This window comes from Felis catus, chromosome F2, assembly GCF_018350175.1.
Source record: "Felis catus isolate Fca126 chromosome F2, F.catus_Fca126_mat1.0, whole genome shotgun sequence".
NCBI lineage: Eukaryota > Metazoa > Chordata > Mammalia > Carnivora > Felidae > Felis > Felis catus.
The window spans coordinates 82,561,724-82,589,710 of record NC_058385.1 but is presented as its reverse complement, the minus strand read 5'-3'; the positions used below and the strand labels follow the sequence as shown (position 1 = coordinate 82,589,710).

At 66.9% G+C, this 27,987-nt stretch overlaps 2 protein-coding genes across 4 annotated transcripts; one reads left to right on the top strand and one right to left on the bottom strand.

Annotated features, from left to right (window-relative positions):
• Window positions 1-534: 534 nt before the first annotated feature.
• LOC111558528 (translation initiation factor IF-2-like) lies at window positions 535-7,499 on the bottom strand. The gene is made up of 9 exons (XM_023248349.2): window positions 7,487-7,499; window positions 6,689-6,846; window positions 6,419-6,463; window positions 6,134-6,275; window positions 5,368-5,549; window positions 4,844-4,935; window positions 2,455-4,747; window positions 1,116-1,311; window positions 535-809 (listed from the first exon to the last, which is right to left on the bottom strand). The coding sequence occupies exons 1-7, from the start codon at window positions 7,497-7,499 to the stop codon at window positions 4,021-4,023; spliced, it is 1,359 nt and encodes a 452-aa protein (XP_023104117.1). The 3' UTR covers window positions 535-809; window positions 1,116-1,311; window positions 2,455-4,020.
• On the top strand, window positions 4,176-26,641 carry EPPK1 (epiplakin 1). 3 transcript variants are annotated; one of them, XM_045049752.1, is made up of 2 exons: window positions 4,176-4,255; window positions 9,645-26,641. In XM_045049752.1, the coding sequence occupies exon 2, from the start codon at window positions 9,700-9,702 to the stop codon at window positions 26,314-26,316; it is 16,617 nt and encodes a 5,538-aa protein (XP_044905687.1). In that variant the 5' UTR covers window positions 4,176-4,255; window positions 9,645-9,699; the 3' UTR covers window positions 26,317-26,641. The 3 variants fall into 3 exon arrangements, with proteins under 3 accessions (XP_044905687.1, XP_044905688.1, XP_044905686.1); XM_045049753.1 differs by lacking the exon at window positions 4,176-4,255 and adding an exon at window positions 4,744-4,879; XM_045049751.1 differs by lacking the exon at window positions 4,176-4,255 and adding an exon at window positions 8,659-8,754.
• The last annotated feature ends 1,346 nt before the right edge of the window (window positions 26,642-27,987 follow it).

Here is a 27,987-nt window from a genome sequence, read left to right as displayed (position 1 = left end):
GGCTATGGCCTGAGAACAGCCGGGCCTCAGCCTTGCGGGTACCTTAGAAGTCTGGGGGGAGGGGGGGTTGGGGAACAGCCCACTGCAGGGTGCCCGGGGAGGAGAGAGGTGACCCCAGAGCAGCTGGACGACCCGGGGGCTCCGTGCTGGGGCCCTGCCTGCCCTCAGAAGAGACCCGCCCCCTCGAGAGACGAGGAGGAAGAAAAGCCGGGGCAGGCGCCGTGACCAGAGGCTTTTCGTGGCGATTTCCAGACTCGGCTCTCCTCTCGTGTGCAGCCTCAGGTCCCCACGCCAAGTTCAGCCCGCTCTCCCAGCAGGGGTCAGGGCTGGAGCTTCGGCCAGCCTCCAGAGGCACTAACGACAGGCCGGGGAAAGTGGCTCTGGAGACGCCACTGTTGAGACGCCAAGCCGTCCTGGGAGTGGGGTCAGGGAGGGTGCACCTTCCACCCCTTCTTAACAAGCAGAGCTCCCAGCTAAGACCTCGGTATTGCTATTGTTGACTCCTGTTTATGCAATAGCTCGAAGGGAAACATATTTGGAGCAAGATGCAAAGAAATTTAATTCTGAAGTACAGGTCAGGCATCTCGCCTAGTTTAATCCACCCTCAATGCCCAGCCTGGGAGTCACCAGATGGGTCCACCCTGGCCGCACCTTCCCCTCACCCCCTTCATCTGTCCTGTAGCACAGGGGCAGCGGGACCTCAAGGAGCGGCTTCCAGGTCTCCCCCTGTGCCGAAGTCCCAGACCCCGTCTTCACTTGCTCTGCCAGGTTTGGTTCTCACAACTGGGGACTATCTCCGTTTGCACAGGCTGAGTGGTTTAAGCAACAGAAATGAAAAACGAGGGGCGCCAGGGTGGCTCAGTCGGTTAAGCATCCGACTTCCGCTCGGGTCACAATCTCGTCATCCATGGGTTCAAGCCCTGCATCCGGCTGTGTGCTGACGGCTCAGAGCCTGGAGCCTGCTTCGGATTCTGTGTCTCCCTCTCTCTGCCCCTCCCCCGCTTGCTCTCTCTGTCTCTCTCTGTCTCTCTCTCTCTCTCTGTCTTTCTCTCAAAAATAAATAAGCATTAAAACAATTAAAAAAAAAAAAAGAAAGGAAAAACAAATTGACTCACAGTTCTGGAGTCTGGAAGCCCACGGTCCAGCCATGGGCAGGGTTGATTCCTTTTGAAGGGTACAAGGGAAGGGTCTGCTCCAGGCCCCCTGCCTTAGTTTGCAGGTGGTATCTTCCCTCTGTGCGTCTGTCCAAAATCCCCTTTTCGTGAGGACGGCAGTCGGGACTTCAGGAGGCCCCATCTTAACTGATTACACCTGCAATGACCTTCAATATGAGGGCATGTTCTCAGGAGCTCAGGGGTCAAGACTTCATATATGAGCATGGGGGAGGGACACAGTGCCAACCCTAACGAGGCATAACCCTGTCAGCTCACCCCAGCGCTGAGCGTCCGGCACGACAGCCTGTCTGGGCAGAGGCTCCCCTCCCCACCCCACCCCCGGCTATGTCCTGAGGCTCACAGCCGCCCAGGCTAAGCCAGGCCATGGCCCAGTCCTCCGGCTGCACTGCCCGGGCCCTCCTGTGCCGTGAGTCCTTGCCGACGGAGGGAGCAGCGTGAGGCACGGGGTGGGGGGCCCAGGACGTGGGGGTACTGAGGGGGTAAGAGGCAGCGGCGCCTCTTGGAGGCAGGCACGTCATGAGGCCCCTCTAATGACAGAGGTTCCCGTGGGAGCCGCGAGGACACAGCTTCTTTCTGCCCCTTTGCTGGAGGGGCCCAGCCCTGCAAGGAGGGGCTGCCTTCGTGGGTACCAACCCCCGGGCCTGCCGCTGGAGCCACTGGGCAGCCGCAGAGACGTCAGCCGGCCGCTCCGCTCCCTGCCCGCCTCTGCCACACTGCCACGCTAGGCTGCGCCTCCTGGAGGAGACAGGGCCGCTCTCCGAGGGCCACTCTGCGGACGAGCTGCCGTACTGACCCATAGGCTGAGTCGGGCCGAGCCCTACAGGCCCCAAGTGGGGCCTGTAGCCGAGCACCGCAGCCCACGCGGCCACCTCCTAGACCAGGCCAGGGTCAGCAAGGTAACATGGCCCTGGGACCCCCTCCTCGGAGCCTCTGGCCCACAGGGCCTCTAGGGGAAGCAGGACAGCTGGCTGGGGTAGGGCCACCAGCTTCAGGACATGACGGCCACAGGTAGAGCAGTTGGCCGGACTGAGCATAGGGGGAGTCACCCCACTGGCCTCCTGACCCCACAGCCCCTCCCCCTAATTCCCTGAGGCCCTCCCTGCTGTGCCGCAGTGCAGGCCTAGGCCTGGGGGTGGCTGGGCAGACGCACTGGGCTGGGGCTCTGGGAAGGCACCGGCTCTGAGAGGTCCTGATCGGGGTCAGCTTGGGGGCCGGGGAGGTAGGACAGTCACCCAGGCTTGCTCCCCAGGGGGTCCCGGAGGCTGACCTAGAGGCTGACCTGGAGGCTCCTGCAAGAAACTGGAGACACCGGGAGAGGACCAGTGGGCACGGCGGGGGCAGGGCCAGCCTTTGTCCTCCTTCCCACGAGAGGGGCTGGCACGCGCCTGGGTTTCGCGGCCCGGTGGCGATGCTGCCTGCACGGCTTGGCCGTGGGCAGGAGTGACTCTGAGGCACTTTCTGGGCCACAAGCCACAGCCAGCACAGCCACGCTTCCCAGCGGGCCATCGCGGACGGTGTCCTGGGGCCTCGCGGGCAGAGATGCAGCTGGGCCAGCGCCCCTTGCTGGACACGGGCCCCTGCCGGAGCTCACTACCCTTGGGGGTCGGGGCTCCCCGGTGGCCAGCGGCAGCCACACAGAACGTCAAGTGTGGATGGGTGGATGTGCACCAGGGCACACAGGTGGCCAGAGGCCAGCCCCCGGGGGCCAGGGAGCCTTGGTGAGCAGGTGGGAGTGTGGGCCTGGTAGGCGGGGGTGAGGGCAGAGCCACGGGGGTGGACCCCAGAACCCTCCACCCCAGAAATGCCTGCACCTGCACGGGCGTCTCCAGGTACACTTTCGGTGACTGTCAGGGTGGCCCTGTTCAAGTACGTGGTCAAGAATGAACCAGGCAGGGGTGCCCGGGTGGCTCAGTCGGTTAAGCGTCCGACTTCGGCTCAGGTCACGATCTCACAGTTCGTGAGTTTGGAGACCTGCGTCAGGCCCTGTGCTGACAGCTCAGAGCCTGGAGCCTGCTTCGGATTCTGTGTCTCCCTCTCTCTGCCCCATCCCCACTCATGCTCTGTCTCTCTCTGTCTTAAAAATAAATAAAACATTTAAAAACAAAATAAAAAAAAAATGAACCAAGCAAAGATAAGGGCTAGGGGGGTAGAGAGACTGAGCCCTCGAGGCAGGGACTGGGGGATGGGAGAGAGCCTCGGGCTCTGCTTTGGTGGGAGGCACCAAGGTGGTGCCCCCAAGGTTCTGGGCCTCTATCCCCAACACCTCTAGCAGCCACTGCCTCACGGTGTCAGGGTGGGCGTCTGAGAGGAGGGCCAGGAGCACTGGGATGCACCCGGGACCTCCTCTGAGCCCAGGGGGAGGCTCCTCAGGCGGGGTGGTGAAGTCTGGCCATCTCTTCCAGACAGGGGAACCTGCTGGGGACACAGAAACCCCAGTTCTTCCAAGGGGCACACGGAGGGGAGCCCCTGCGGAACCCTGGCTCAGCACACCCAGGACCTAAGCAGCAGTGGGGGGAGCTGATCCCCCAACCCCCCTGACTGAGCAGACCCAGCAGGTGGCCAGCAGTGCGCACCCCGCCCCACACCCCCACACACATGTGAGCAGAGGAGCTGTGCGAACCCCTCCCGACTGGCCCTCCCGCAATACAGTCGTTTTGGAAAGTGAAACCGCCGGTCAGGTGTGCATTTCCTTTACAAAGTCCACTGAACCCGCTGAGAGGGGCGGGGATGGACCCCTCCCCCAGCACCCTGTGCCCACCTCCGCTCCCTCACCGGGACTCTGGGGAAGGGGTCAAAGGGGCAGGAGGGAGAGGGCAGCCGCCCCCCTGCAATTCGGGGCCATTCCTCACCAGGGGTGCTCACGGGTGGCCAGCCTACCGAGGGGCGCGCCCGGGGCGCCGCCCTGGCCCCCGCCGGGTTCTGGGTACCCGCCCGCCCCACCCGGATTCGGGGCGCGCCCCCCACCCCGGGCCGCCGCCCCCAGATGAGGGCGGGGCCGCGGCCGGTTTAAATTCGGGTGGCGCGGGCCCAGCCGCGAGCCGAGAGACTGCGTTCGGAGCGCCGGGGCGCCGCGCGGGCAGGTGGGACACCCAGGCCTGGGCCAGACCCGGGCAGGCCAGGGAGTAGAGACCGAAGCTCCTTCGACGGGCGCTGAGCTCGGGTCCGGGAGGCGGGGGCGGGCGTGGGGGGCAAGGCGCCGGTGGAGCCGGAAGCGGCCGGGAGCTCCGCGCTCTGGCTCGCCCGGACCGGGCAGTCTGAGCCCCGGGCCGGCCGCCCTCCCTGGTGGGCGAGGGTCGAGGTTACCGGCAGGGACGTGGGAGATGCGGCCCGGGGAGGCGGGGGTGGGCGGTGGCGGGGTGGGGGTGGGGGGTTCCTCCCGGCTCCAGCGGTTTCCCCGGCAGGGGACAGGGCTGGGGTGGCCCCGGGCGAGTGTGCAGGTCAGGTTCCGCCTGCCGCCCCCCTTCGGCGGAGGGTGGAGGCGCCCTGGGCGGAGGTAATCAGGCTGACAGATTGAGAGGGCGGTGCTGCTCCTGGCTGGGGCGCTGACCAATCCGGGAGCCACCTGCTGTCCCCTGTGGGCGGCAGCAGGGACACCGCATGGGGTCATCTCAAGACCCCTGCCAGGACGGGTTCAGGAGGGCTGCCTTCCCTGTACCCACCTGTCTTACCAAGCTCCTCCTGCCGCTGGCCTCTGCCCCGAGGAGGTGAGTGGGATCCTTCCGCAGCTGCCCGATGGGGCAGAGCCAAGACTGCCGCCTCCCTGTGTGGGCCCGAGGCAGCCTGCAACCTAGTTCTGTCCTTATCTGGCTCAGGTGGACAGCCAGCCCTCTGCCCTCCTCCGGGCCGGGCTGGAGAGGGGGGATGTCCTTCAGGGCAGAGGCGGAAGGTGGCCCACAGCCAAGGAATGCAGACCCACCCTCCTCAGGATTGTCCTCCCTCCCCTTGTCACCCGGGGCTGCCCCCCCACCCTCCCCTCCCCCAGGGAAGCCGCAGGAAGAGCCCTCTTCCCTCTCAGATTCCCTTTTCCTTCCTGGAAAATCTGCTCAGCCCCAAGGCCCTTACCCCTCCGGCCACACACCATGCCCGCCTTCTGCTGCTGGCCACCTCTGTGGGACATTGGGCTGGCCAGGGTGTCCTGCCCTTGAAGCCGCCCCCTCTCCCACTCCCTGGGCCCTGGACACCAGTCACATACCGTGGTCTTCTCTCCCGAGCTCCAGACCCCTCTGTCCAGCTGCCTTCCCAAGGTCTCCACTCCACAACCCTGCTCCTGTCTCACCTGGGCAGAGTCCAAAGAGGCTCCTACCTGGCCCAAGGTCACTGCCAACCAAATAGGGGGCGTGGCCCAACTGCCAAGGGCACAGGGCCTGTCCTGGCCTTAGGCCCCCACTTCCTGCTCGAGTACTCCGTTAGGCTCCTGGGTCCCCCTCCCACCATGAATCAATCCCCTTTGTTTGTTTTTTTTAATTTTTTAATGTTTATTTTTGAGAGAGAGAGAGAGCACGAGAGAGAGCAGGGGAGGGTCAGAAAGAAGGAGACACAGAATCTGAAGCAGGCTCCAGGCTCCAGCTGTCAGCACAGAGCCCGACGTGGGGCTCAAACCCATGAAACTTGAGATCGTGACCTGATCATGAGCTGAAGTTGGACGCTTAACCGACGGAGCCCCCCAGGCACCCTCCCCCATGAATCCCCTTTGTGCGGGGAACTGGAACCTCCTGCTCCCCAAGCTGGTGACTGCTCTGGTATTCCTGTCTGGGCGCTGCCCTTCCCCACCCAGCACAGCCCCATCAGGGCTCTGGGCCGGCCGTCTATGTCCAGGCCAAGGGCCACCCGCCGTGGCCCCGAACGTCCCTCCTTCCCTTTGCTGGGCAGTGAGGTCCCTCTCCTCTCCCCACCTTTGTCCATTGCCAAGGGAAAGTCACGCTCTTCTAGCTATCTAACTGCCCCAGGAGCCGTGTCACCTGGCGTTCCTGCCGAGACCGGCAGGCCTGTCCCGGGCTCACAGACCCGCTGAAGGCAGTCCTGGCACAGGGCACCCTGTGCGAAGGGAGTATCCCAGCCGGCAGCCAGGCATGTGTCCAGGCCGGGCCCCCGAAGCAGGGTCTGATGGCAAGCATATTGAGGAGTGGACTCGGGGTGGCCCCTGTTGAGTGCAGGACACAAAACAGGAGAGAGCCAGCCTCTGGTGCAGCCCCGCTCGCAGCTGGAAGGAGGTCGAGGCAGCCGTGCACTCACCGCCGTCACACCAGGCCCTGGAACCCTGCTCGCAGGGCACCCGTGGGCTTCTCTTCCTGGGGAGACGCACAGGGGACAGAGAACAGGTGGGCCCCCAGCCAGAGCTGCGGCATGGGCCTCGTCTCTGAGGCTCCGCTCCTCCTTCCCCTCGCCCCACCCCTACCGCACGTCGGCCGGGCCTGGTGCTCACCTGGGGTGTGCAAACCTTTGCCCCTGAGGTCCCTTGTGGCTACACGTGTCCATTAGCTACAGGAATGGCCACACCCCTGCCTCCACCCCACCCAGACCCTGCCTTCTCCTGGTGGTCGGGTCACTCCCGGCCCCTTGGTCCTGGACGCAAGGAGCCGGGGTGTCCTGGGAGCAGCCGCGGCCTTCAGCTCAGTGGGACTGCGGCCGTGTCCGTGGCAGAAGTACTCATCCTGTGGGACTGACCCCGGAGCTGCAGGGACGGGTGACGGAGTCATCGGAGGCATGGTGGGGGCCACGTCTGCTCCCATCTCTTGGTTCCTGGACCCATATGGTCCAGCTGCAGGGACAGACACATCACATTCTAGAATGGTCACCACCCCTCCCCCCACCCCCCGGCCCCGGGCACGGGACCACCGGTGAGCTGGTGCTGGAGCTTGCCTGCAGTGGCCCTTTCACGATGGAGCCCTCAGCCTGCCCTGCGCTGCAGAGATCAGAGCCTCTTGACTGGTCACTACAAAGCCTCAGGTGTCCACAAGGACTTTTTGTCATCCAGCTGGTCACTCACAGCCTTTTGTGCTCGTCCAAAGTCTCGTTGTTTAGCAATGCCCCCACCCCCACCGTGTGCTCTGCACTAACCCCCATCCCAGATGCCTGATCCCACACTCCGTTTACTCGGAACGCTGGCAGATGAAGGCGCTTCCCCGATCCCCGCTCACACGGCCAGCCGGGTGGCGGTGTGCCCCTCCAGAGCCTCGCGCAGTGTCTGCCTGGTCCTGGCACCACCAGTCTGAGCTGAGCAGCACGCGAGCTGCAGGGGGTGGGAAGGGCCCCTCGTCTGTGTAGGGAAGGGGTGAGGCAGGATTTCACCCACTCCCAGGGGCTGGGCTTACGTGCGGGCCCCATGTCAAGTCAAGGGCCTGAGCCAGCGCAGCCCCGGGACGGGCAAGGCAGTTCCCGAGGGGGCCGAAGTGGGGGCCGTCTGCCAACAGCCCTCCTGAAGCCCCAGATGGGGTCTGGGTCATGCCCCCAAGCGTCCACCCTTCCAGATGTGTGTGTTGTCGGAGCCCCAGCTTCTTACTGTCACTGGGGGGCGCTCGACACCCCCTGGGCCGTGCTGCCCCCTGCACCGCCCTGGCGCTGAGGCCTCCCATGGATGCCTCATGGCCACTTGCTGATCCCACCCTGCTCCTGGGCCGGAGGTCGGTGGAGAGGGCAGGAGCAACGAAGGTGGCCTTGAGGGCCACAGTAGGTAACTAGCAAGCCACGGAGGCTGTAGGACAGGAGAGGGGGCGGCGTGAAACAGCGACCCCATGCGGGGCCAGTGGGGGCGAGTGGGGGCTGAGCAATTCAGGGCTCAGGCTGCACGGAGTGGGTGTGGGGGAACTCTTTACAGAACACCAGCAGTCGTGGGGTGCAGTGGAGTTTGAGGCACCTCGTGAGACCGGGGCACGTGGTTCCTGGACTCCGGGACGGGCGGGGCCCGAGACGCGGTGTGAGGGGTTCCCTGATGTAATGGGCAAGTGGGGGCAGAGCGGAGCCCTGTCACCAGCGAGAAGGCCCCACACCCACGACCCAGAGGCAGTGAGATCCAAAATGCATTTGTCGGGTTTGGCACCCACGGTCCGAGTTCATCTTAGTGACAGCTTCGGGGCGGGGGCGAGCCTGCTGCCTGAGCGGGCACGGGAGCAGGCTTGGGGCACAGGCCGGGGGCTGGCTGGGAGGCCAGGACAGACGTGTTCGGGCTCTTGAGCAGACAGCCGGTGCCAGTGGGAGCAAAGTGTGGGCTTGCGCCCGGGGGGAGGGGGAAGGGGGGCCGGGGTGTGGTTCCGCAGAAACCGGGTGTGGGCCGGCTGGAAGGGCGGAGGCGGGAGGGAGGCTACGGCTCCTTAAGCTGTCACAACAATTACCACAACCTGGATGGCTTCAAACAACAGAAACTCCTTCTCAGTTCAAGGGGCCAAAATCTGAGGTCAATGCTTCTGGGCTTGGTGGTCTCGATGCGTCTGGGCTTGTAGCCGCTCCAGACGGTGCCCCATGGGCTCTCTCCTGTGTTTTCCTATAGAGACTCAAGTCATTTTGGATTACGGCCATTCCTCCTCTGTGACCTCAACTGAATTACATCTGCAAAGACTATTTCCAAATAAGGCTACAGTCATAGGTACTGGCGGTCAGGACTTGGATATATCTCTCAGGGGGACACAATTTAATCCCACAGGAAGGGGACGGGCCTGGGTGGAGGAGTTGGTGTGCAGGTGTGAAGCCCTTGTCACTGCTGCTCAGAGAACTGGGGCACAGAGCCGTCTGCTGAGAGGGGACAGCCTTGGAACCTCTCTGGGGCTTGGAGCCAGCTGACCAGAGACGTGGCCATACCCATGGCTCCCACGGGACTGGCACGCAAACACGGAGTCTGTGTTCCCTCAGGCCCCCGAGTCGAGTGTGGGCACAAAGAGGCCGTGGCCCGGAGAGCACAAGGATTGGAGTGGGCAGAGGAGGACGCAGACAGAGCCAGGCTGGGGCGGGACGCCGTGGGGGCTTCTGGCTGGAGCCCAGTGGAGATCTGGGAAGGAACAGAAGCCAGAGCAGAGGGTCTGGGGCAGGGCGGGGGTTTGGAGGCGGTGACTGGAAGAGGGAAGGGTGCTGATGTCCCTGAACCCAAGGATGGAGGAGGAGCCCTGGGGAGCAGACGGGAGGTTTGGGTGAAAGATGGGGGGAGGGGCTCTGGCCCAGGTGGCCCAGCCCCCACCACGGGACCCTGAGGGCAGGGGCTGAGGGGATTGGGCTGGGATGGAGAGCAGAGGATGGCCTGCAGGAAAACAGAGCCCGTGTGTCCTGGAGGCCGCCCTGGCTGGCCGGAGGTCCCCCGTGGTCCCTCCTGGGACCCCATGGGGCAAGGCAAAAGACCTTACTTGGATGCTGACCCCATCCCCCAGGAGGGCAAGCCATGTCTGGAGGCTGATTCAGGGTCTGGGATTGATCTCTTGACTCTCTCTCTCCCGTCCACCTGGGCCATTCTAGGGCCCCTAACAGAGCCTTTTCTACCCCCTACAGGGAGCAGACGCAGTGGACCTTGGGTGAGTGAGTTCTACACAACAGGCTGAGCGTGATGAATGGCCACGCCTCTCCTCCTCTTGATGTCCTGGTCACCAACAGCACTGACCCGGCCATCGTCCCCAAGACCATGAAGGCCGTGCCGGGAACCAGCACCCCTTCTGGGCCTCCGTCTGCCCAGCCTAAGAGCATCGCTGGGGTGTATGTGGAGGCCTCCGGCCAGGCACAGAGTCTCTACGCTGCCATGAAGCAAGGCCTCCTGCCCGTTGAGCTTGGGCTGGCTCTGCTGGAGGCCCAGGCGGCCACCGGGGGCCTCGTGGACCCCACGCAAGGCCGGTTCCTCCCTGTGTCCGAGGCCCTGCAGGAGGGCCTGGTGGGCCTGGAGCTAAAGGAGAAGCTGCTGGTGGCCGAGCGCGCGGTCACTGGGTACCCTGACCCCTACGGTGGCGGGAAGCTGGCACTTTTCCAGGCCATCGGGAAGGAGGTGGTAGACGGAGCGCTGGGGTGGGGCTGGCTGGAGGCCCAGCTGGCCACGGGGGGCTTGGTGGATCCCATTCGGGGTACACGGGTGGCCCCGGAGCCGGCCTGTCAGCAGGGTCTCCTGGACCAGGACACGTGGCGTGGCCTGTCTGAGCGCAAGCCCAGCCCCAGTGCCCCTGGCTTCCTGGACCCCAACACCCTGGAGCGGCTGTCGTACCGCGAGCTGCTGGGCCGGTGTGTGAGAGCCCCTGGCACAGGGTTGGCGCTGCTGCCCCTCAAGACCACCTTCCCCACCCTGAGTGGGGCAGTGAGCTTGGCCGAGCTGCTAGAGGTGGGGGTCCTGGATGACGAGGCCGCCCGGGGCCTTCGGGAAGGCAGGCTGGCGGCCCGAGAGGTGAGCGCGCGGGCTGACGTGAGGCGCTACCTGCAGGGCACCGGCAGCATCGCGGGGGCTGTCCTGCTGCCCGCGGGCCACAAGAAGAGCTTCTTCCTGGCCGTCAGCGAGCACCTGCTCCCCATGGGCACCGCGCTCCCGCTCCTGGAGGCTCAGGCCGCCACCGGCACACTGGTGGACCCGGCCACCGGCCGGCGGCTCCAGGTGGACGAGGCGGTCAGGTCGGGCCTGGTCGGCCCAGAGCTCCACAGGCAGCTCCTGGTGGCGGAAGAGGCGGTGACGGGGTACCATGACCCCTTCAGCGGCACCCGAGTGCCCCTCTTCCAGGCCATGAAGAAGGAGCTGGTGGACAGGCCTCTGGCTCTGCGACTCCTAGATGCCCAGCTGGCCACAGGTGGGCTGGTATGTCCGGCCCGCAGGCTCCGGCTGCCCCTGGAGGCCGCCCTGCGCTTCAGATGCCTGGACCAAGAGACTCAGCAGTGTCTGTCCCGGGCCACCGGCTTCTGGGACCCCAACACACAGGAGAGCGTGGGCTACGGGCAGCTCCTGGCCCGCTGCGTCACCGACCCAGAAACGGGACTGGCCTTCCTCCCCCTCTCAGGGGGCCCCCTTGGAGAGGAGCCACGAGGACTCCCGTTCATTGACCACAGCACCCGGGAGGCCTTGAGTGAGGCCATGACCACCGTCGCCGTGGGCGAGTTCCAGGGCCGGCCCGCGTCACTCTGGGACCTGCTCTTCTCTGAGCCCATCCCTGCGCAGCAGCGGGCGGCACTGGCCCAGCGCCACAAGGAAGGCGCCATCTCGGGGGAGGAACTGGCAGCTGCGCTGAGGGCCACCCTTGAGCAGGCTGCAGCCACGGCCAGGACCACCTTTGCCGGCCTGAGGGTGCCCGTGGCCCCAGGAGAGCTGCTGAGAGCGGAGATCATCGACCAGGACACGTACGAGCGGCTGGAGCGAGGGCAGACCACAGCCCAGGAGGTGGGCAGGCTGGGCTCGGTGCACAGGTTCCTGCAGGGCACCGGCGGCATCGCAGGCCTGCTGCTGCCGGGCTCCCAGGAGCGGCTCGCCGTCTACGAGGCTCGCGGGAGGGGACTCCTCAGGCACGGCACGGCCCTCATCCTCCTGGAGGCACAGGCGGCCACGGGCTTCATTCTCGACCCGAAGGAAAACAAGAGATATTCTGTGGAGGAGGCACTGAGGGCTGGCCTCGTAGGGCCTGACGTGTTTGCAAAGCTGCTGTCGGCCGAGCGCGCCGTCACCGGCTACACCGACCCCTACACCGGGGAGCAGATCTCCCTCTTCCAGGCCATGAAGAAGGACCTCATCGTGCGGGAGCACGGCATCCGCCTGCTGGAGGCCCAGATCGCCACGGGCGGCATCATCGACCCGGTGCACAGCCACCGCCTGCCCGTGGACGTGGCCTACCGGCGCGGCTACTTCGACGAGGAGATGAACCGCGTCCTGGCGGACCCGAGCGACGACACCAAGGGCTTCTTCGACCCCAACACGCACGAGAACCTCACCTACCTGCAGCTGCTGGAGCGCTGCGTGGAGGACCCCGAGACGGGCCTGCGCCTGCTGCCCCTGAACGGCACCCAGCCCCCGCTCGTGGACGGCACCACCCGGCAGGCCTTCCAGAGCCTGCTGCTGTCGGGGAAGTTCGGGCGTTTCCAGGGGCGGAGAGTTTCCGCATGGGAGCTGGTCAACTCAGAATGCTTCAGCGAGGACCAGAGGAGGCAGCTCCTGCGGAGGTACCAGCAGCACAGCATCTCCCTGGAGCAGGTGGCGCAGTGGCTGGAGAGGGAGATGGGGAGGTGGGCGGACATCACGCTGCCCGGGCTGCGGGGCCCGGTCACGGCCTACCAGCTCCTGGAGGCCCGTATCATCGACCAGGAGCTCCTGGACCGGGTGCTGGAGGGGGCGGTCAGCCCCGAAGCCCTCCTCCACATGGACTGCGTCCGGAGGTACCTACGCGGCTCCGGTGCCCTCGGCGGCGTGCTGCTGGGACCCGCCAGCCGGCGGCTCAGCCTGTACGAGGCCATGAGGCAGAAGGTCCTGGGGCCAGGGGTGGCCCTCGCCCTGCTGGAGGCCCAGGCGGCCACTGGAGCCATCGTGGACCCCCACAGTCTGGAGACCCTGTCGGTGGATGAGGCCGTGCGCAGGAAGCTGGTGGGGCCAGAGCTGTATCGCCAGCTGAGACGGGCTGAGGACGCTGTCACTGGCTTCCGAGATCCTTTCTCTGGGAAGTGGGTATCCCTGTTCCAGGCCATGAAGAAGGGCCTCATCCCTGAGGAGCAGGCCGCCCGCCTCCTGGATGCCCAGCTGGCCACAGGGGGGGTCATTGACCCCACAGGCCACTACCACCTCCCCATGCCCGTGGCCGCCCAGCGGGGCTACATAGACCAGGAGATGGAGGAGGCCTTGTCCAGCTCATCCGAGACCTTCCCCACACCGGATGGCCGGGGACGCACCAGCTACGCCCGGCTGCTGGAGCAGTGTCTGAGGGACGAGGCTTCTGGCCTTTACTTCCTGCCCCTGCCCGAACACGCTCCGGCCATCCCCACCGACAAGCAGGTGCAGGAGACCCTACGGGCGGCGCAGGGGACTGAGGACGGCACGTCCCTCTGGGAGCTGCTGGGCTCTGGCCGCTTCACCGAGGAGCAGCGGAACAGCTTCGTGGAGGACTTCAGGCTGGGGAGGATCGCCTTGCAGCAGCTGCAGGCAGCTGTGCACAAGCGGGTGCGGGAGGCGGAACTCCTGGCACGGGCTCACGTCACAGTGCCCGGCCCCAGGGGTGAGGTTCCCGCCGTCTGGCTGCGTGACGCCGGCATCATCACCGCGGAGACCCTGGCGGCCCTGGCTCGGGGCACGCGGTCACCCGCGGAGGTCGCTGAGGAGCCCAGCGTGAAGGCCCGTCTGTGGGGGACGGGCTGCGTAGCAGGCCTGCTGTTGCAGCCATCGGGGACCAAGGCCAGCATCGGCCAGGCCATGAGGGACGGCCTCCTACCCGAGGGCCTGGGGCGAAGGCTGCTGGAGGCCCAAGTGGCATGTGGCTCCCTCATTGACCCTCTGACCAGCCAGAGACTGTCTGTGGAAGGCGCGGTGAAGGCGGGCCTGGTGGGCGGGGCACTGAGCGAGCAGCTCCAGCAGGCCGAGAGGGCCGTGGCTGGGTACACCGACCCCTACACAGGAGGCTCCCTCTCACTGTGGCAGGCCGTGGAGAAGGGGCTGGTGCCCCGAACGGAGGGCCTCCGGCTCCTACAGGTGCAGCTGGCCACGGGGGGTGCGGTGGACCCCGTGCACGGGGTGCACCTGCCCCAGGAGGCAGCCTGCAGGCTTGGCCTCCTGGATGAGCAGGTCAGCCGGGTGCTGACCTCAAAAGACGAGGACAACAAGTTCTTCTTCAACCCCAGCACGCGAGACAAGGTGACATACATGCAGCTCAAGGAGGGCTGTGTCTCCGACAGGGACACCGGCCTCTGGCTGCTGCCGCTCGCCCAGGACACGGTGCTCGAAGTGGATGAGCACACGGTGCTGGCCCTGAGGGCCACGAAGGTACCTGTCAGCACCGGGAGGTTCAAAGGTCTCCGCGTGTCACTGTGGGACCTGCTGCACTCCGAGTACGTCGGCGTCCACAAGCGGCGAGAGCTGGTGGCACTCTGCCGGTCCGGGAGGGCCACAGCCATGCGGCAGGTGGCTACGGCAGTCACCACCCTGGTCGAGGCTGCAGAGACACAGCCCTCACGGGCCACCTTTAGGGGACTCCGGAAGCAGGTGTCGGCCAACGACTTGTTCAGGTCCCAGCTCATTGACAAGGAGACACTGGACGAGCTGAATCAGGGGAGAAAGACTGTGCAGGAGGTGATAGAGACGGACAGTGTGAAGCGGTACCTGGAGGGAAGCAATTTCATTGCCGGGGTCCTCGTCCGGGGCACGAAGGAGAAGATGAGCATCTCCGAGGCCCTAAGGAGGCATATCCTGCGGCCCGGCACGGCCCTGGTGCTGCTGGAGGCGCAGGCGGCCACCGGCTTCGTCATCGACCCCGTGCGCAACCAGAGGCTGACTGTGGAGGAGGCGTTCGCATCAGGGATGTTTGGCAGGGAAACCTACCAGAAGCTGCTGTCGGCCGAGAAGGCCGTCACCGGCTACACGGACCCCTACACCGGGGAGCAGATCTCCCTCTTCCAGGCCATGAAGAAGGACCTCATCGTGCGGGAGCACGGCATCCGCCTGCTGGAGGCCCAGATCGCCACGGGCGGCATCATCGACCCGGTGCACAGCCACCGCCTGCCCGTGGACGTGGCCTACCGGCGCGGCTACTTCGACGAGGAGATGAACCGCGTCCTGGCGGACCCGAGCGACGACACCAAGGGCTTCTTCGACCCCAACACGCACGAGAACCTCACCTACCTGCAGCTGCTGGAGCGCTGCGTGGAGGACCCCGAGACGGGCCTGTACATGTTACAAATTGTAAAGAAAGGAGAGACCTACTCCTTTATCGATGAAACCACAAAACAAGTCCTACAGTCCAGAACTACAGAAATGCACGTGGGGAGGTTTGCCAATCAGAAAGTCTCCTTCTGGGACCTGCTTTCCTCCCAGTACTTCCCAGAGGAAAGGAAGCGGGAACTCATCCAGGAGTATAGAGCCCAGAATCTACCCCTCGAGCGGCTGCTGGAGCTCATCACGGCTACCGTGGAGGAAACAGAAAAGCAGTACGAGGCGATCCAGGTGCCAGGCATCGGGGGGCAGGTGACAGCTGCGGCGTTGTTCGACTCTGGAATCATCGATAAAAGGACCCTGGATGTACTGCACAGAGAGGCACGGGGTGAGCAGGATCTCAGCCGGTTGGCACATGTGAAGACCTATCTAGAAGGTCGAGGCTGCATCGCGGGGGTGATTATGCCCTCCACCCAAGAGGTGATGAGCCTCTACGACGCCAGCGGGAAAGGACTCATCCCCATGGGCTTTGCGGCTCAGCTGCTGGAGGCCCAGGCAGCCACTGGGTTCATGCTGGATCCCTGCAGCCATAGGAGGCTCTCTGTGCAACAGGCCGTGGCTGAGGGCCTGGTGGGTGAGGACGTGCAGGAAAGGCTTCTGGACGCCCAGAAGGCCGCCCAAGGCTACGCAGACCCGGTCACGGGAGACAAAGTCCCGCTATTCCAGGCCATGAAAAAGAACTTAGTCAGAAGAGAGGACGCGCTCAGACTGCTTGAGGCACAGGAGGCCACAGGGGGTATCATCGACCCACAGCACCACCACCGCCTGCCTGTGGATGTGGCCTACAGACGGGGGTGTCTACACCAGGACACCTACCCGCTCATTTCAGATCAGAAGCACATGAATAAAAGGTTTGTGGATCCAAACACTCAGGAGAGGGTCACCTACCGACAACTGCAGGAAAGGAGTCAAAAGGAAGCAGGGACAGGCTGGGCGCTCTTCCCGGTGGTCAAGGACCAACAGAAGCCTGCCTACATCGATGAGCCAACGAGGAGGGCCCTGGAGGCTGAGCAGGTGGACGTACAGGTGGGAAGGTTCAAGGACCAGAAGCCATCGCTGTGGGAGATCCTGAACTCGGAATACGTGACGGAGGAGACAAAGCTCGACTTGATAGGTGACTACAAAAAAGGCACGGCCCAGGCGTTACAGAAGGTAGTAAACATCATCTTAGGAATAATCGACGAGAGGGAAAAAGACAACAAACAATTGTGGTTCCGAGGGATCAGAAAACAAATCACAGCTTCCGAACTGTTCGACTCTGGAATCATCACCCAGGAGATGCTAGAGGACATGGTCAAGGGGGCCAGCACCTCAGATGTCATCGGAGAAAAAGAACAGGTCAAACGCTACCTGCAGGGCACGAGCTGCATCGCGGGCGTGCTGGTGCCCGCCAAGGACGAGCCCGGGCGGCAGGAGAAGATGAGCATCTACCAGGCCATGTGGAAGGGCGTCCTGCGGCCCGGCACGGCCCTGGTGCTGCTGGAGGCGCAGGCGGCCACCGGCTTCGTCATCGACCCCGTGCGCAACCAGAGGCTGTCCGTGGAGGAGGCGGTGGCGGCGGGCGTGGTGGGCGGCGAGATCCAGGAGAAGCTGCTGTCGGCCGAGCGCGCCGTCACCGGCTACACCGACCCCTACACCGGGGAGCGCATCTCCCTCTTCCAGGCCATGAAGAAGGACCTCATCGTGCGGGAGCACGGCATCCGCCTGCTGGAGGCCCAGATCGCCACGGGCGGCATCATCGACCCGGTGCACAGCCACCGCCTGCCCGTGGACGTGGCCTACCGGCGCGGCTACTTCGACGAGGAGATGAACCGCGTCCTGGCGGACCCGAGCGACGACACCAAGGGCTTCTTCGACCCCAACACGCACGAGAACCTCACCTACGTGCAGCTGCTTCGCCGCTGCGTGCAGGACCCCGGCACCGGGCTCTACATGCTGCAGCTGGCCGGCCGGGGCTCCGCCGTGCACGAGCTGAGCGAGGAGCTGCGCGGCGCCCTGCGTGAGGCCCGCGTGACCCCGGACGCGGGCGCCCTCCGGGGCCAGAGCGTCTCCGTCTGGGAGCTCCTCTTCTACCGGGAGGTGCCCGAGGGCCTGAGGCAGGACCTGCTGCGCAGGTACCGGGCGGGCACGCTGACCGCGCAGGAGGTGGGGGCCGCCCTCACCCCGCTGCTGGCCCGTGCCGAGGACGGGAGCCCACGCCCGGCGCCCCCGGACCCTCGGGGGGCCCTGCGTGCCGCCACCATGGAGGTCAAGGTGGGCCGCCTGCGCGGGCCGGCGGTGCCCGTGTGGGACGTGCTGGCGTCCGGCTACGTGAGCGGCGTTACGCGCGAGCACCTGCTGGCCGGCTTCGGCTCGGGGACGCTGGGCCTGCCCGCGCTGACCCGCAGGCTGACCACCATCATCGAGGAGGCGGAGGCGGCCGGCGGGACCGAGGGCGCGTCGGGGGACGCCGCCCGCGGCCAGCGGGAGCCCCGGCCCCCCGGGCGTGGCGACGGCGACGCGGGCCCCTCCCCGGCCGGGGCCGACGCCGAGCCCGCCGGTGGCCTCCAGGAGCGGGCCCTGCGTGCCGCCACCATGGAGGTGCGCGCCGGGCAGTTCCGGGGCCAGCGCCCCTCCGTGTGGGACGTCCTCTTCTCCTCCTACCTGAGCCAGGCCCGCCGGGACGAGCTCCTGGCCCAGCACGCGGCCGGCGCCCTGGCCGTGCCCGCCCTCGTCGCCGTCCTCACCCAGGCCATCGAGGAGGCGGAGGAGCGGCTGAGCAAGGCGTCCTTCCCGGGCCTGCGGCGCCAGGTGTCCGCGTCCGAGCTGCACACGTCCGGGATCCTGGGCCCCGAGACCCTGCGGGACCTGGCCCAGGGCACCAAGACCCCGCAGGAGGTGACAGAGATGGACTCGGTCAAACGCTACCTGCAGGGCACGAGCTGCATCGCGGGCGTGCTGGTGCCCGCCAAGGACGAGCCCGGGCGGCAGGAGAAGATGAGCATCTACCAGGCCATGTGGAAGGGCGTCCTGCGGCCCGGCACGGCCCTGGTGCTGCTGGAGGCGCAGGCGGCCACCGGCTTCGTCATCGACCCCGTGCGCAACCAGAGGCTGTCCGTGGAGGAGGCGGTGGCGGCGGGCGTGGTGGGCGGCGAGATCCAGGAGAAGCTGCTGTCGGCCGAGCGCGCCGTCACCGGCTACACCGACCCCTACACCGGGGAGCGCATCTCCCTCTTCCAGGCCATGAAGAAGGACCTCATCGTGCGGGAGCACGGCATCCGCCTGCTGGAGGCCCAGATCGCCACGGGCGGCATCATCGACCCGGTGCACAGCCACCGCCTGCCCGTGGACGTGGCCTACCGGCGCGGCTACTTCGACGAGGAGATGAACCGCGTCCTGGCGGACCCGAGCGACGACACCAAGGGCTTCTTCGACCCCAACACGCACGAGAACCTCACCTACGTGCAGCTGCTTCGCCGCTGCGTGCAGGACCCCGGCACCGGGCTCTACATGCTGCAGCTGGCCGGCCGGGGCTCCGCCGTGCACGAGCTGAGCGAGGAGCTGCGCGGCGCCCTGCGTGAGGCCCGCGTGACCCCGGACGCGGGCGCCCTCCGGGGCCAGAGCGTCTCCGTCTGGGAGCTCCTCTTCTACCGGGAGGTGCCCGAGGGCCTGAGGCAGGACCTGCTGCGCAGGTACCGGGCGGGCACGCTGACCGCGCAGGAGGTGGGGGCCGCCCTCACCCCGCTGCTGGCCCGTGCCGAGGACGGGAGCCCACGCCCGGCGCCCCCGGACCCTCGGGGGGCCCTGCGTGCCGCCACCATGGAGGTCAAGGTGGGCCGCCTGCGCGGGCCGGCGGTGCCCGTGTGGGACGTGCTGGCGTCCGGCTACGTGAGCGGCGTTACGCGCGAGCACCTGCTGGCCGGCTTCGGCTCGGGGACGCTGGGCCTGCCCGCGCTGACCCGCAGGCTGACCACCATCATCGAGGAGGCGGAGGCGGCCGGCGGGACCGAGGGCGCGTCGGGGGACGCCGCCCGCGGCCAGCGGGAGCCCCGGCCCCCCGGGCGCGGCGACGGCGACGCGGGCCCCTCCCCGGCCGGGGCCGACGCCGAGCCCGCCGGTGGCCTCCAGGAGCGGGCCCTGCGTGCCGCCACCATGGAGGTGCGCGCCGGGCAGTTCCGGGGCCAGCGCCCCTCCGTGTGGGACGTCCTCTTCTCCTCCTACCTGAGCCAGGCCCGCCGGGACGAGCTCCTGGCCCAGCACGCGGCCGGCGCCCTGGCCGTGCCCGCCCTCGTCGCCGTCCTCACCCAGGCCATCGAGGAGGCGGAGGAGCGGCTGAGCAAGGCGTCCTTCCCGGGCCTGCGGCGCCAGGTGTCCGCGTCCGAGCTGCACACGTCCGGGATCCTGGGCCCCGAGACCCTGCGGGACCTGGCCCAGGGCACCAAGACCCCGCAGGAGGTGACAGAGATGGACTCGGTCAAACGCTACCTGCAGGGCACGAGCTGCATCGCGGGCGTGCTGGTGCCCGCCAAGGACGAGCCCGGGCGGCAGGAGAAGATGAGCATCTACCAGGCCATGTGGAAGGGCGTCCTGCGGCCCGGCACGGCCCTGGTGCTGCTGGAGGCGCAGGCGGCCACCGGCTTCGTCATCGACCCCGTGCGCAACCAGAGGCTGTCCGTGGAGGAGGCGGTGGCGGCGGGCGTGGTGGGCGGCGAGATCCAGGAGAAGCTGCTGTCGGCCGAGCGCGCCGTCACCGGCTACACCGACCCCTACACCGGGGAGCGCATCTCCCTCTTCCAGGCCATGAAGAAGGACCTCATCGTGCGGGAGCACGGCATCCGCCTGCTGGAGGCCCAGATCGCCACGGGCGGCATCATCGACCCGGTGCACAGCCACCGCCTGCCCGTGGACGTGGCCTACCGGCGCGGCTACTTCGACGAGGAGATGAACCGCGTCCTGGCGGACCCGAGCGACGACACCAAGGGCTTCTTCGACCCCAACACGCACGAGAACCTCACCTACGTGCAGCTGCTTCGCCGCTGCGTGCAGGACCCCGGCACCGGGCTCTACATGCTGCAGCTGGCCGGCCGGGGCTCCGCCGTGCACGAGCTGAGCGAGGAGCTGCGCGGCGCCCTGCGTGAGGCCCGCGTGACCCCGGACGCGGGCGCCCTCCGGGGCCAGAGCGTCTCCGTCTGGGAGCTCCTCTTCTACCGGGAGGTGCCCGAGGGCCTGAGGCAGGACCTGCTGCGCAGGTACCGGGCGGGCACGCTGACCGCGCAGGAGGTGGGGGCCGCCCTCACCCCGCTGCTGGCCCGTGCCGAGGACGGGAGCCCACGCCCGGCGCCCCCGGACCCTCGGGGGGCCCTGCGTGCCGCCACCATGGAGGTCAAGGTGGGCCGCCTGCGCGGGCCGGCGGTGCCCGTGTGGGACGTGCTGGCGTCCGGCTACGTGAGCGGCGTTACGCGCGAGCACCTGCTGGCCGGCTTCGGCTCGGGGACGCTGGGCCTGCCCGCGCTGACCCGCAGGCTGACCACCATCATCGAGGAGGCGGAGGCGGCCGGCGGGACCGAGGGCGCGTCGGGGGACGCCGCCCGCGGCCAGCGGGAGCCCCGGCCCCCCGGGCGCGGCGACGGCGACGCGGGCCCCTCCCCGGCCGGGGCCGACGCCGAGCCCGCCGGTGGCCTCCAGGAGCGGGCCCTGCGTGCCGCCACCATGGAGGTGCGCGCCGGGCAGTTCCGGGGCCAGCGCCCCTCCGTGTGGGACGTCCTCTTCTCCTCCTACCTGAGCCAGGCCCGCCGGGACGAGCTCCTGGCCCAGCACGCGGCCGGCGCCCTGGCCGTGCCCGCCCTCGTCGCCGTCCTCACCCAGGCCATCGAGGAGGCGGAGGAGCGGCTGAGCAAGGCGTCCTTCCCGGGCCTGCGGCGCCAGGTGTCCGCGTCCGAGCTGCACACGTCCGGGATCCTGGGCCCCGAGACCCTGCGGGACCTGGCCCAGGGCACCAAGACCCCGCAGGAGGTGACAGAGATGGACTCGGTCAAACGCTACCTGCAGGGCACGAGCTGCATCGCGGGCGTGCTGGTGCCCGCCAAGGACGAGCCCGGGCGGCAGGAGAAGATGAGCATCTACCAGGCCATGTGGAAGGGCGTCCTGCGGCCCGGCACGGCCCTGGTGCTGCTGGAGGCGCAGGCGGCCACCGGCTTCGTCATCGACCCCGTGCGCAACCAGAGGCTGTCCGTGGAGGAGGCGGTGGCGGCGGGCGTGGTGGGCGGCGAGATCCAGGAGAAGCTGCTGTCGGCCGAGCGCGCCGTCACCGGCTACACCGACCCCTACACCGGGGAGCGCATCTCCCTCTTCCAGGCCATGAAGAAGGACCTCATCGTGCGGGAGCACGGCATCCGCCTGCTGGAGGCCCAGATCGCCACGGGCGGCATCATCGACCCGGTGCACAGCCACCGCCTGCCCGTGGACGTGGCCTACCGGCGCGGCTACTTCGACGAGGAGATGAACCGCGTCCTGGCGGACCCGAGCGACGACACCAAGGGCTTCTTCGACCCCAACACGCACGAGAACCTCACCTACGTGCAGCTGCTTCGCCGCTGCGTGCAGGACCCCGGCACCGGGCTCTACATGCTGCAGCTGGCCGGCCGGGGCTCCGCCGTGCACGAGCTGAGCGAGGAGCTGCGCGGCGCCCTGCGTGAGGCCCGCGTGACCCCGGACGCGGGCGCCCTCCGGGGCCAGAGCGTCTCCGTCTGGGAGCTCCTCTTCTACCGGGAGGTGCCCGAGGGCCTGAGGCAGGACCTGCTGCGCAGGTACCGGGCGGGCACGCTGACCGCGCAGGAGGTGGGGGCCGCCCTCACCCCGCTGCTGGCCCGTGCCGAGGACGGGAGCCCACGCCCGGCGCCCCCGGACCCTCGGGGGGCCCTGCGTGCCGCCACCATGGAGGTCAAGGTGGGCCGCCTGCGCGGGCCGGCGGTGCCCGTGTGGGACGTGCTGGCGTCCGGCTACGTGAGCGGCGTTACGCGCGAGCACCTGCTGGCCGGCTTCGGCTCGGGGACGCTGGGCCTGCCCGCGCTGACCCGCAGGCTGACCACCATCATCGAGGAGGCGGAGGCGGCCGGCGGGACCGAGGGCGCGTCGGGGGACGCCGCCCGCGGCCAGCGGGAGCCCCGGCCCCCCGGGCGCGGCGACGGCGACGCGGGCCCCTCCCCGGCCGGGGCCGACGCCGAGCCCGCCGGTGGCCTCCAGGAGCGGGCCCTGCGTGCCGCCACCATGGAGGTGCGCGCCGGGCAGTTCCGGGGCCAGCGCCCCTCCGTGTGGGACGTCCTCTTCTCCTCCTACCTGAGCCAGGCCCGCCGGGACGAGCTCCTGGCCCAGCACGCGGCCGGCGCCCTGGCCGTGCCCGCCCTCGTCGCCGTCCTCACCCAGGCCATCGAGGAGGCGGAGGAGCGGCTGAGCAAGGCGTCCTTCCCGGGCCTGCGGCGCCAGGTGTCCGCGTCCGAGCTGCACACGTCCGGGATCCTGGGCCCCGAGACCCTGCGGGACCTGGCCCAGGGCACCAAGACCCCGCAGGAGGTGACAGAGATGGACTCGGTCAAACGCTACCTGCAGGGCACGAGCTGCATCGCGGGCGTGCTGGTGCCCGCCAAGGACGAGCCCGGGCGGCAGGAGAAGATGAGCATCTACCAGGCCATGTGGAAGGGCGTCCTGCGGCCCGGCACGGCCCTGGTGCTGCTGGAGGCGCAGGCGGCCACCGGCTTCGTCATCGACCCCGTGCGCAACCAGAGGCTGTCCGTGGAGGAGGCGGTGGCGGCGGGCGTGGTGGGCGGCGAGATCCAGGAGAAGCTGCTGTCGGCCGAGCGCGCCGTCACCGGCTACACCGACCCCTACACCGGGGAGCGCATCTCCCTCTTCCAGGCCATGAAGAAGGACCTCATCGTGCGGGAGCACGGCATCCGCCTGCTGGAGGCCCAGATCGCCACGGGCGGCATCATCGACCCGGTGCACAGCCACCGCCTGCCCGTGGACGTGGCCTACCGGCGCGGCTACTTCGACGAGGAGATGAACCGCGTCCTGGCGGACCCGAGCGACGACACCAAGGGCTTCTTCGACCCCAACACGCACGAGAACCTCACCTACGTGCAGCTGCTTCGCCGCTGCGTGCAGGACCCCGGCACCGGGCTCTACATGCTGCAGCTGGCCGGCCGGGGCTCCGCCGTGCACGAGCTGAGCGAGGAGCTGCGCGGCGCCCTGCGTGAGGCCCGCGTGACCCCGGACGCGGGCGCCCTCCGGGGCCAGAGCGTCTCCGTCTGGGAGCTCCTCTTCTACCGGGAGGTGCCCGAGGGCCTGAGGCAGGACCTGCTGCGCAGGTACCGGGCGGGCACGCTGACCGCGCAGGAGGTGGGGGCCGCCCTCACCCCGCTGCTGGCCCGTGCCGAGGACGGGAGCCCACGCCCGGCGCCCCCGGACCCTCGGGGGGCCCTGCGTGCCGCCACCATGGAGGTCAAGGTGGGCCGCCTGCGCGGGCCGGCGGTGCCCGTGTGGGACGTGCTGGCGTCCGGCTACGTGAGCGGCGTTACGCGCGAGCACCTGCTGGCCGGCTTCGGCTCGGGGACGCTGGGCCTGCCCGCGCTGACCCGCAGGCTGACCACCATCATCGAGGAGGCGGAGGCGGCCGGCGGGACCGAGGGCGCGTCGGGGGACGCCGCCCGCGGCCAGCGGGAGCCCCGGCCCCCCGGGCGCGGCGACGGCGACGCGGGCCCCTCCCCGGCCGGGGCCGACGCCGAGCCCGCCGGTGGCCTCCAGGAGCGGGCCCTGCGTGCCGCCACCATGGAGGTGCGCGCCGGGCAGTTCCGGGGCCAGCGCCCCTCCGTGTGGGACGTCCTCTTCTCCTCCTACCTGAGCCAGGCCCGCCGGGACGAGCTCCTGGCCCAGCACGCGGCCGGCGCCCTGGCCGTGCCCGCCCTCGTCGCCGTCCTCACCCAGGCCATCGAGGAGGCGGAGGAGCGGCTGAGCAAGGCGTCCTTCCCGGGCCTGCGGCGCCAGGTGTCCGCGTCCGAGCTGCACACGTCCGGGATCCTGGGCCCCGAGACCCTGCGGGACCTGGCCCAGGGCACCAAGACCCCGCAGGAGGTGACAGAGATGGACTCGGTCAAACGCTACCTGCAGGGCACGAGCTGCATCGCGGGCGTGCTGGTGCCCGCCAAGGACGAGCCCGGGCGGCAGGAGAAGATGAGCATCTACCAGGCCATGTGGAAGGGCGTCCTGCGGCCCGGCACGGCCCTGGTGCTGCTGGAGGCGCAGGCGGCCACCGGCTTCGTCATCGACCCCGTGCGCAACCAGAGGCTGTCCGTGGAGGAGGCGGTGGCGGCGGGCGTGGTGGGCGGCGAGATCCAGGAGAAGCTGCTGTCGGCCGAGCGCGCCGTCACCGGCTACACCGACCCCTACACCGGGGAGCGCATCTCCCTCTTCCAGGCCATGAAGAAGGACCTCATCGTGCGGGAGCACGGCATCCGCCTGCTGGAGGCCCAGATCGCCACGGGCGGCATCATCGACCCGGTGCACAGCCACCGCCTGCCCGTGGACGTGGCCTACCGGCGCGGCTACTTCGACGAGGAGATGAACCGCGTCCTGGCGGACCCGAGCGACGACACCAAGGGCTTCTTCGACCCCAACACGCACGAGAACCTCACCTACGTGCAGCTGCTTCGCCGCTGCGTGCAGGACCCCGGCACCGGGCTCTACATGCTGCAGCTGGCCGGCCGGGGCTCCGCCGTGCACGAGCTGAGCGAGGAGCTGCGCGGCGCCCTGCGTGAGGCCCGCGTGACCCCGGACGCGGGCGCCCTCCGGGGCCAGAGCGTCTCCGTCTGGGAGCTCCTCTTCTACCGGGAGGTGCCCGAGGGCCTGAGGCAGGACCTGCTGCGCAGGTACCGGGCGGGCACGCTGACCGCGCAGGAGGTGGGGGCCGCCCTCACCCCGCTGCTGGCCCGTGCCGAGGACGGGAGCCCACGCCCGGCGCCCCCGGACCCTCGGGGGGCCCTGCGTGCCGCCACCATGGAGGTCAAGGTGGGCCGCCTGCGCGGGCCGGCGGTGCCCGTGTGGGACGTGCTGGCGTCCGGCTACGTGAGCGGCGTTACGCGCGAGCACCTGCTGGCCGGCTTCGGCTCGGGGACGCTGGGCCTGCCCGCGCTGACCCGCAGGCTGACCACCATCATCGAGGAGGCGGAGGCGGCCGGCGGGACCGAGGGCGCGTCGGGGGACGCCGCCCGCGGCCAGCGGGAGCCCCGGCCCCCCGGGCGCGGCGACGGCGACGCGGGCCCCTCCCCGGCCGGGGCCGACGCCGAGCCCGCCGGTGGCCTCCAGGAGCGGGCCCTGCGTGCCGCCACCATGGAGGTGCGCGCCGGGCAGTTCCGGGGCCAGCGCCCCTCCGTGTGGGACGTCCTCTTCTCCTCCTACCTGAGCCAGGCCCGCCGGGACGAGCTCCTGGCCCAGCACGCGGCCGGCGCCCTGGCCGTGCCCGCCCTCGTCGCCGTCCTCACCCAGGCCATCGAGGAGGCGGAGGAGCGGCTGAGCAAGGCGTCCTTCCCGGGCCTGCGGCGCCAGGTGTCCGCGTCCGAGCTGCACACGTCCGGGATCCTGGGCCCCGAGACCCTGCGGGACCTGGCCCAGGGCACCAAGACCCCGCAGGAGGTGACAGAGATGGACTCGGTCAAACGCTACCTGCAGGGCACGAGCTGCATCGCGGGCGTGCTGGTGCCCGCCAAGGACGAGCCCGGGCGGCAGGAGAAGATGAGCATCTACCAGGCCATGTGGAAGGGCGTCCTGCGGCCCGGCACGGCCCTGGTGCTGCTGGAGGCGCAGGCGGCCACCGGCTTCGTCATCGACCCCGTGCGCAACCAGAGGCTGTCCGTGGAGGAGGCGGTGGCGGCGGGCGTGGTGGGCGGCGAGATCCAGGAGAAGCTGCTGTCGGCCGAGCGCGCCGTCACCGGCTACACCGACCCCTACACCGGGGAGCGCATCTCCCTCTTCCAGGCCATGAAGAAGGACCTCATCGTGCGGGAGCACGGCATCCGCCTGCTGGAGGCCCAGATCGCCACGGGCGGCATCATCGACCCGGTGCACAGCCACCGCCTGCCCGTGGACGTGGCCTACCGGCGCGGCTACTTCGACGAGGAGATGAACCGCGTCCTGGCGGACCCGAGCGACGACACCAAGGGCTTCTTCGACCCCAACACGCACGAGAACCTCACCTACCTGCAGCTGCTGGAGAGAGCTACTGCTGACCCTGAGACTGGACTGTTATTTATGTCTCTGAGTGGAGTTTGAATGGCCGTTCTCCTTGTTGCTATGTAGAGCTATAAAAGCATATGTCATTAATTCAAAATTCTAGGTATATTCCAATTAATTGTCTTTCTTTTGTCACTCGTGCTATATATGTATCTGGTAAGGTTCCCAAAATTTTTATCATCCCCCTAGTTCCCCCACGTCCCATTTTGTGTGAAAATAACATAACCCCCACTCCTCATACCGGTCTGCACATCTCCCCGTTTTCTCACTTGTGAATTTTTAGTACGTTTTTGTCTTTTGGATGGATGTTGAGACATTCTGTATTAAACTGTGTTGCAGGAATAGTTAAAATAGTTAAAAATTTTCCCTTTTTTGTTGCTGTTATTGTATATACATTAGTTTCTTATATTCTTTTTTTTTAAATGGTCAGTTTTCCATTTTATTTTTTCCTTTTTTTAAAGTTTAGTTATGTTGAGAAAGACAAAGAAAACTTGAGGGGGGAGGGGTAAAGATGGGGAGAGAAAGAGAGGAGAGAATCCCCAACAGGATCCTGAGCTGTCAGCACACAGCCCAAGGTGGGGCTCGAACCCATGAACTTGAGATCATGACCTGACTCAAAACCAAGTGTCAAGCGCTTCACTCGCTGAGCCATCCAGGTACCCCTTTCCTTTCCACTTTTAAGATATGTCCTGCTTGTGGATTAACTCATTTCCTATCAAGTTTTGTTTTCAATTCAGTGGTTCGTGGCTATTTCGGGTCCCTCTTTGGTGTCCGTGTTTCCCATTGCTGTGCTCAATAAAGCTCAGACTGAATATGTTCTTGGCATGGACCTTCTATAGATATGTCCCCTAGTGGGTTGGTAACTAGCACGTTTTGTAACTATATGCTTTATAATTTACAAAGAAATGTTTGTGTTTAACGAAAGGTCTCTGATTTCAGAGTTTTGAGTGGTGGATGTTTTAATTGTAGAAATCAGTTAAACAAGGAAAATAACCATCACAAATGTAGGGTAACATAGACTTACATTTAGAATAGTCTCTTAAAACGCTGCAGCTAATGGGTGCGTGGGTAGCTCCGTTGGTTGAGCATCCGATTCTTGGTTTTACCTCAGGTGACGATCCCAGGGACGTGGGATTCAGCCCCATGTTGGGCTCCACGCTGAGTATGGAGCCTGCTTAAGAATCTCGGGGCACCTGAGTGGCTCAGTTGGTTAAGTGTCCGACTCTTAGTTTTAGCTCAGGTCATGATCTCGCAGTCTGTGGGTTCGAGCCCTGCATTGGGCTCTATGCTGACAGCTCAGAGCCTGCTGGGGAGTCTCTCTCTCCCTTTCTGCCCCTCTCCCCACTCTCTCTCTCTCTCTCTCTGTGTCTCAAAAGTAAACATAAAAAAAAGATCTCCCCTCTCTCTTTCCCTCTCCCCCTCTCCCCACTGGTGCTCACTCTTTGTCTCTCTAAAATGAAATAGTAATAAAAGAACACTGTAGTTAGGTCATACTCAAAGACTGCTTGAAGAGTTTGGTAATTCAGTCATTAATTAAAGGGTGTGCAGTTGGGACAAAGGGCCAGTCCTCCCTGGTCTCCTTCTTCATTATATGGAGTAGTGAGCGGGTGAGTGACATTTCAAAGTACTGCTGGGTCGGGGGGGGGGGGGGGGGAAGCTGGGACACAGGGAGCAAGCTGCTGGGTGGTCTTGGTGAGCAAAGCTGGTCAT

Bases quoted from the DNA above. Each gene is read 5' to 3' on its own strand.
- LOC111558528 (XM_023248349.2), bottom strand. The intron at 6,464-6,688 runs GTGGGGTGGAGG...GCGTCTCCCCAG, and splicing joins CAGGAGAAGGCAGGGTCTGG to GAAGAGAAGCCCACGGGTGC. The intron at 5,550-6,133 runs GTGACACGGCTC...TGGGGGCCTAAG, and splicing joins GGTCTCGGCAGGAACGCCAG to GCCAGGACAGGCCCTGTGCC.
- EPPK1 (XM_045049752.1), top strand. From the start codon at position 9,700: ATGAATGGCCACGCCTCTCCTCCTCTTGATGTCCTGGTCACCAACAGC.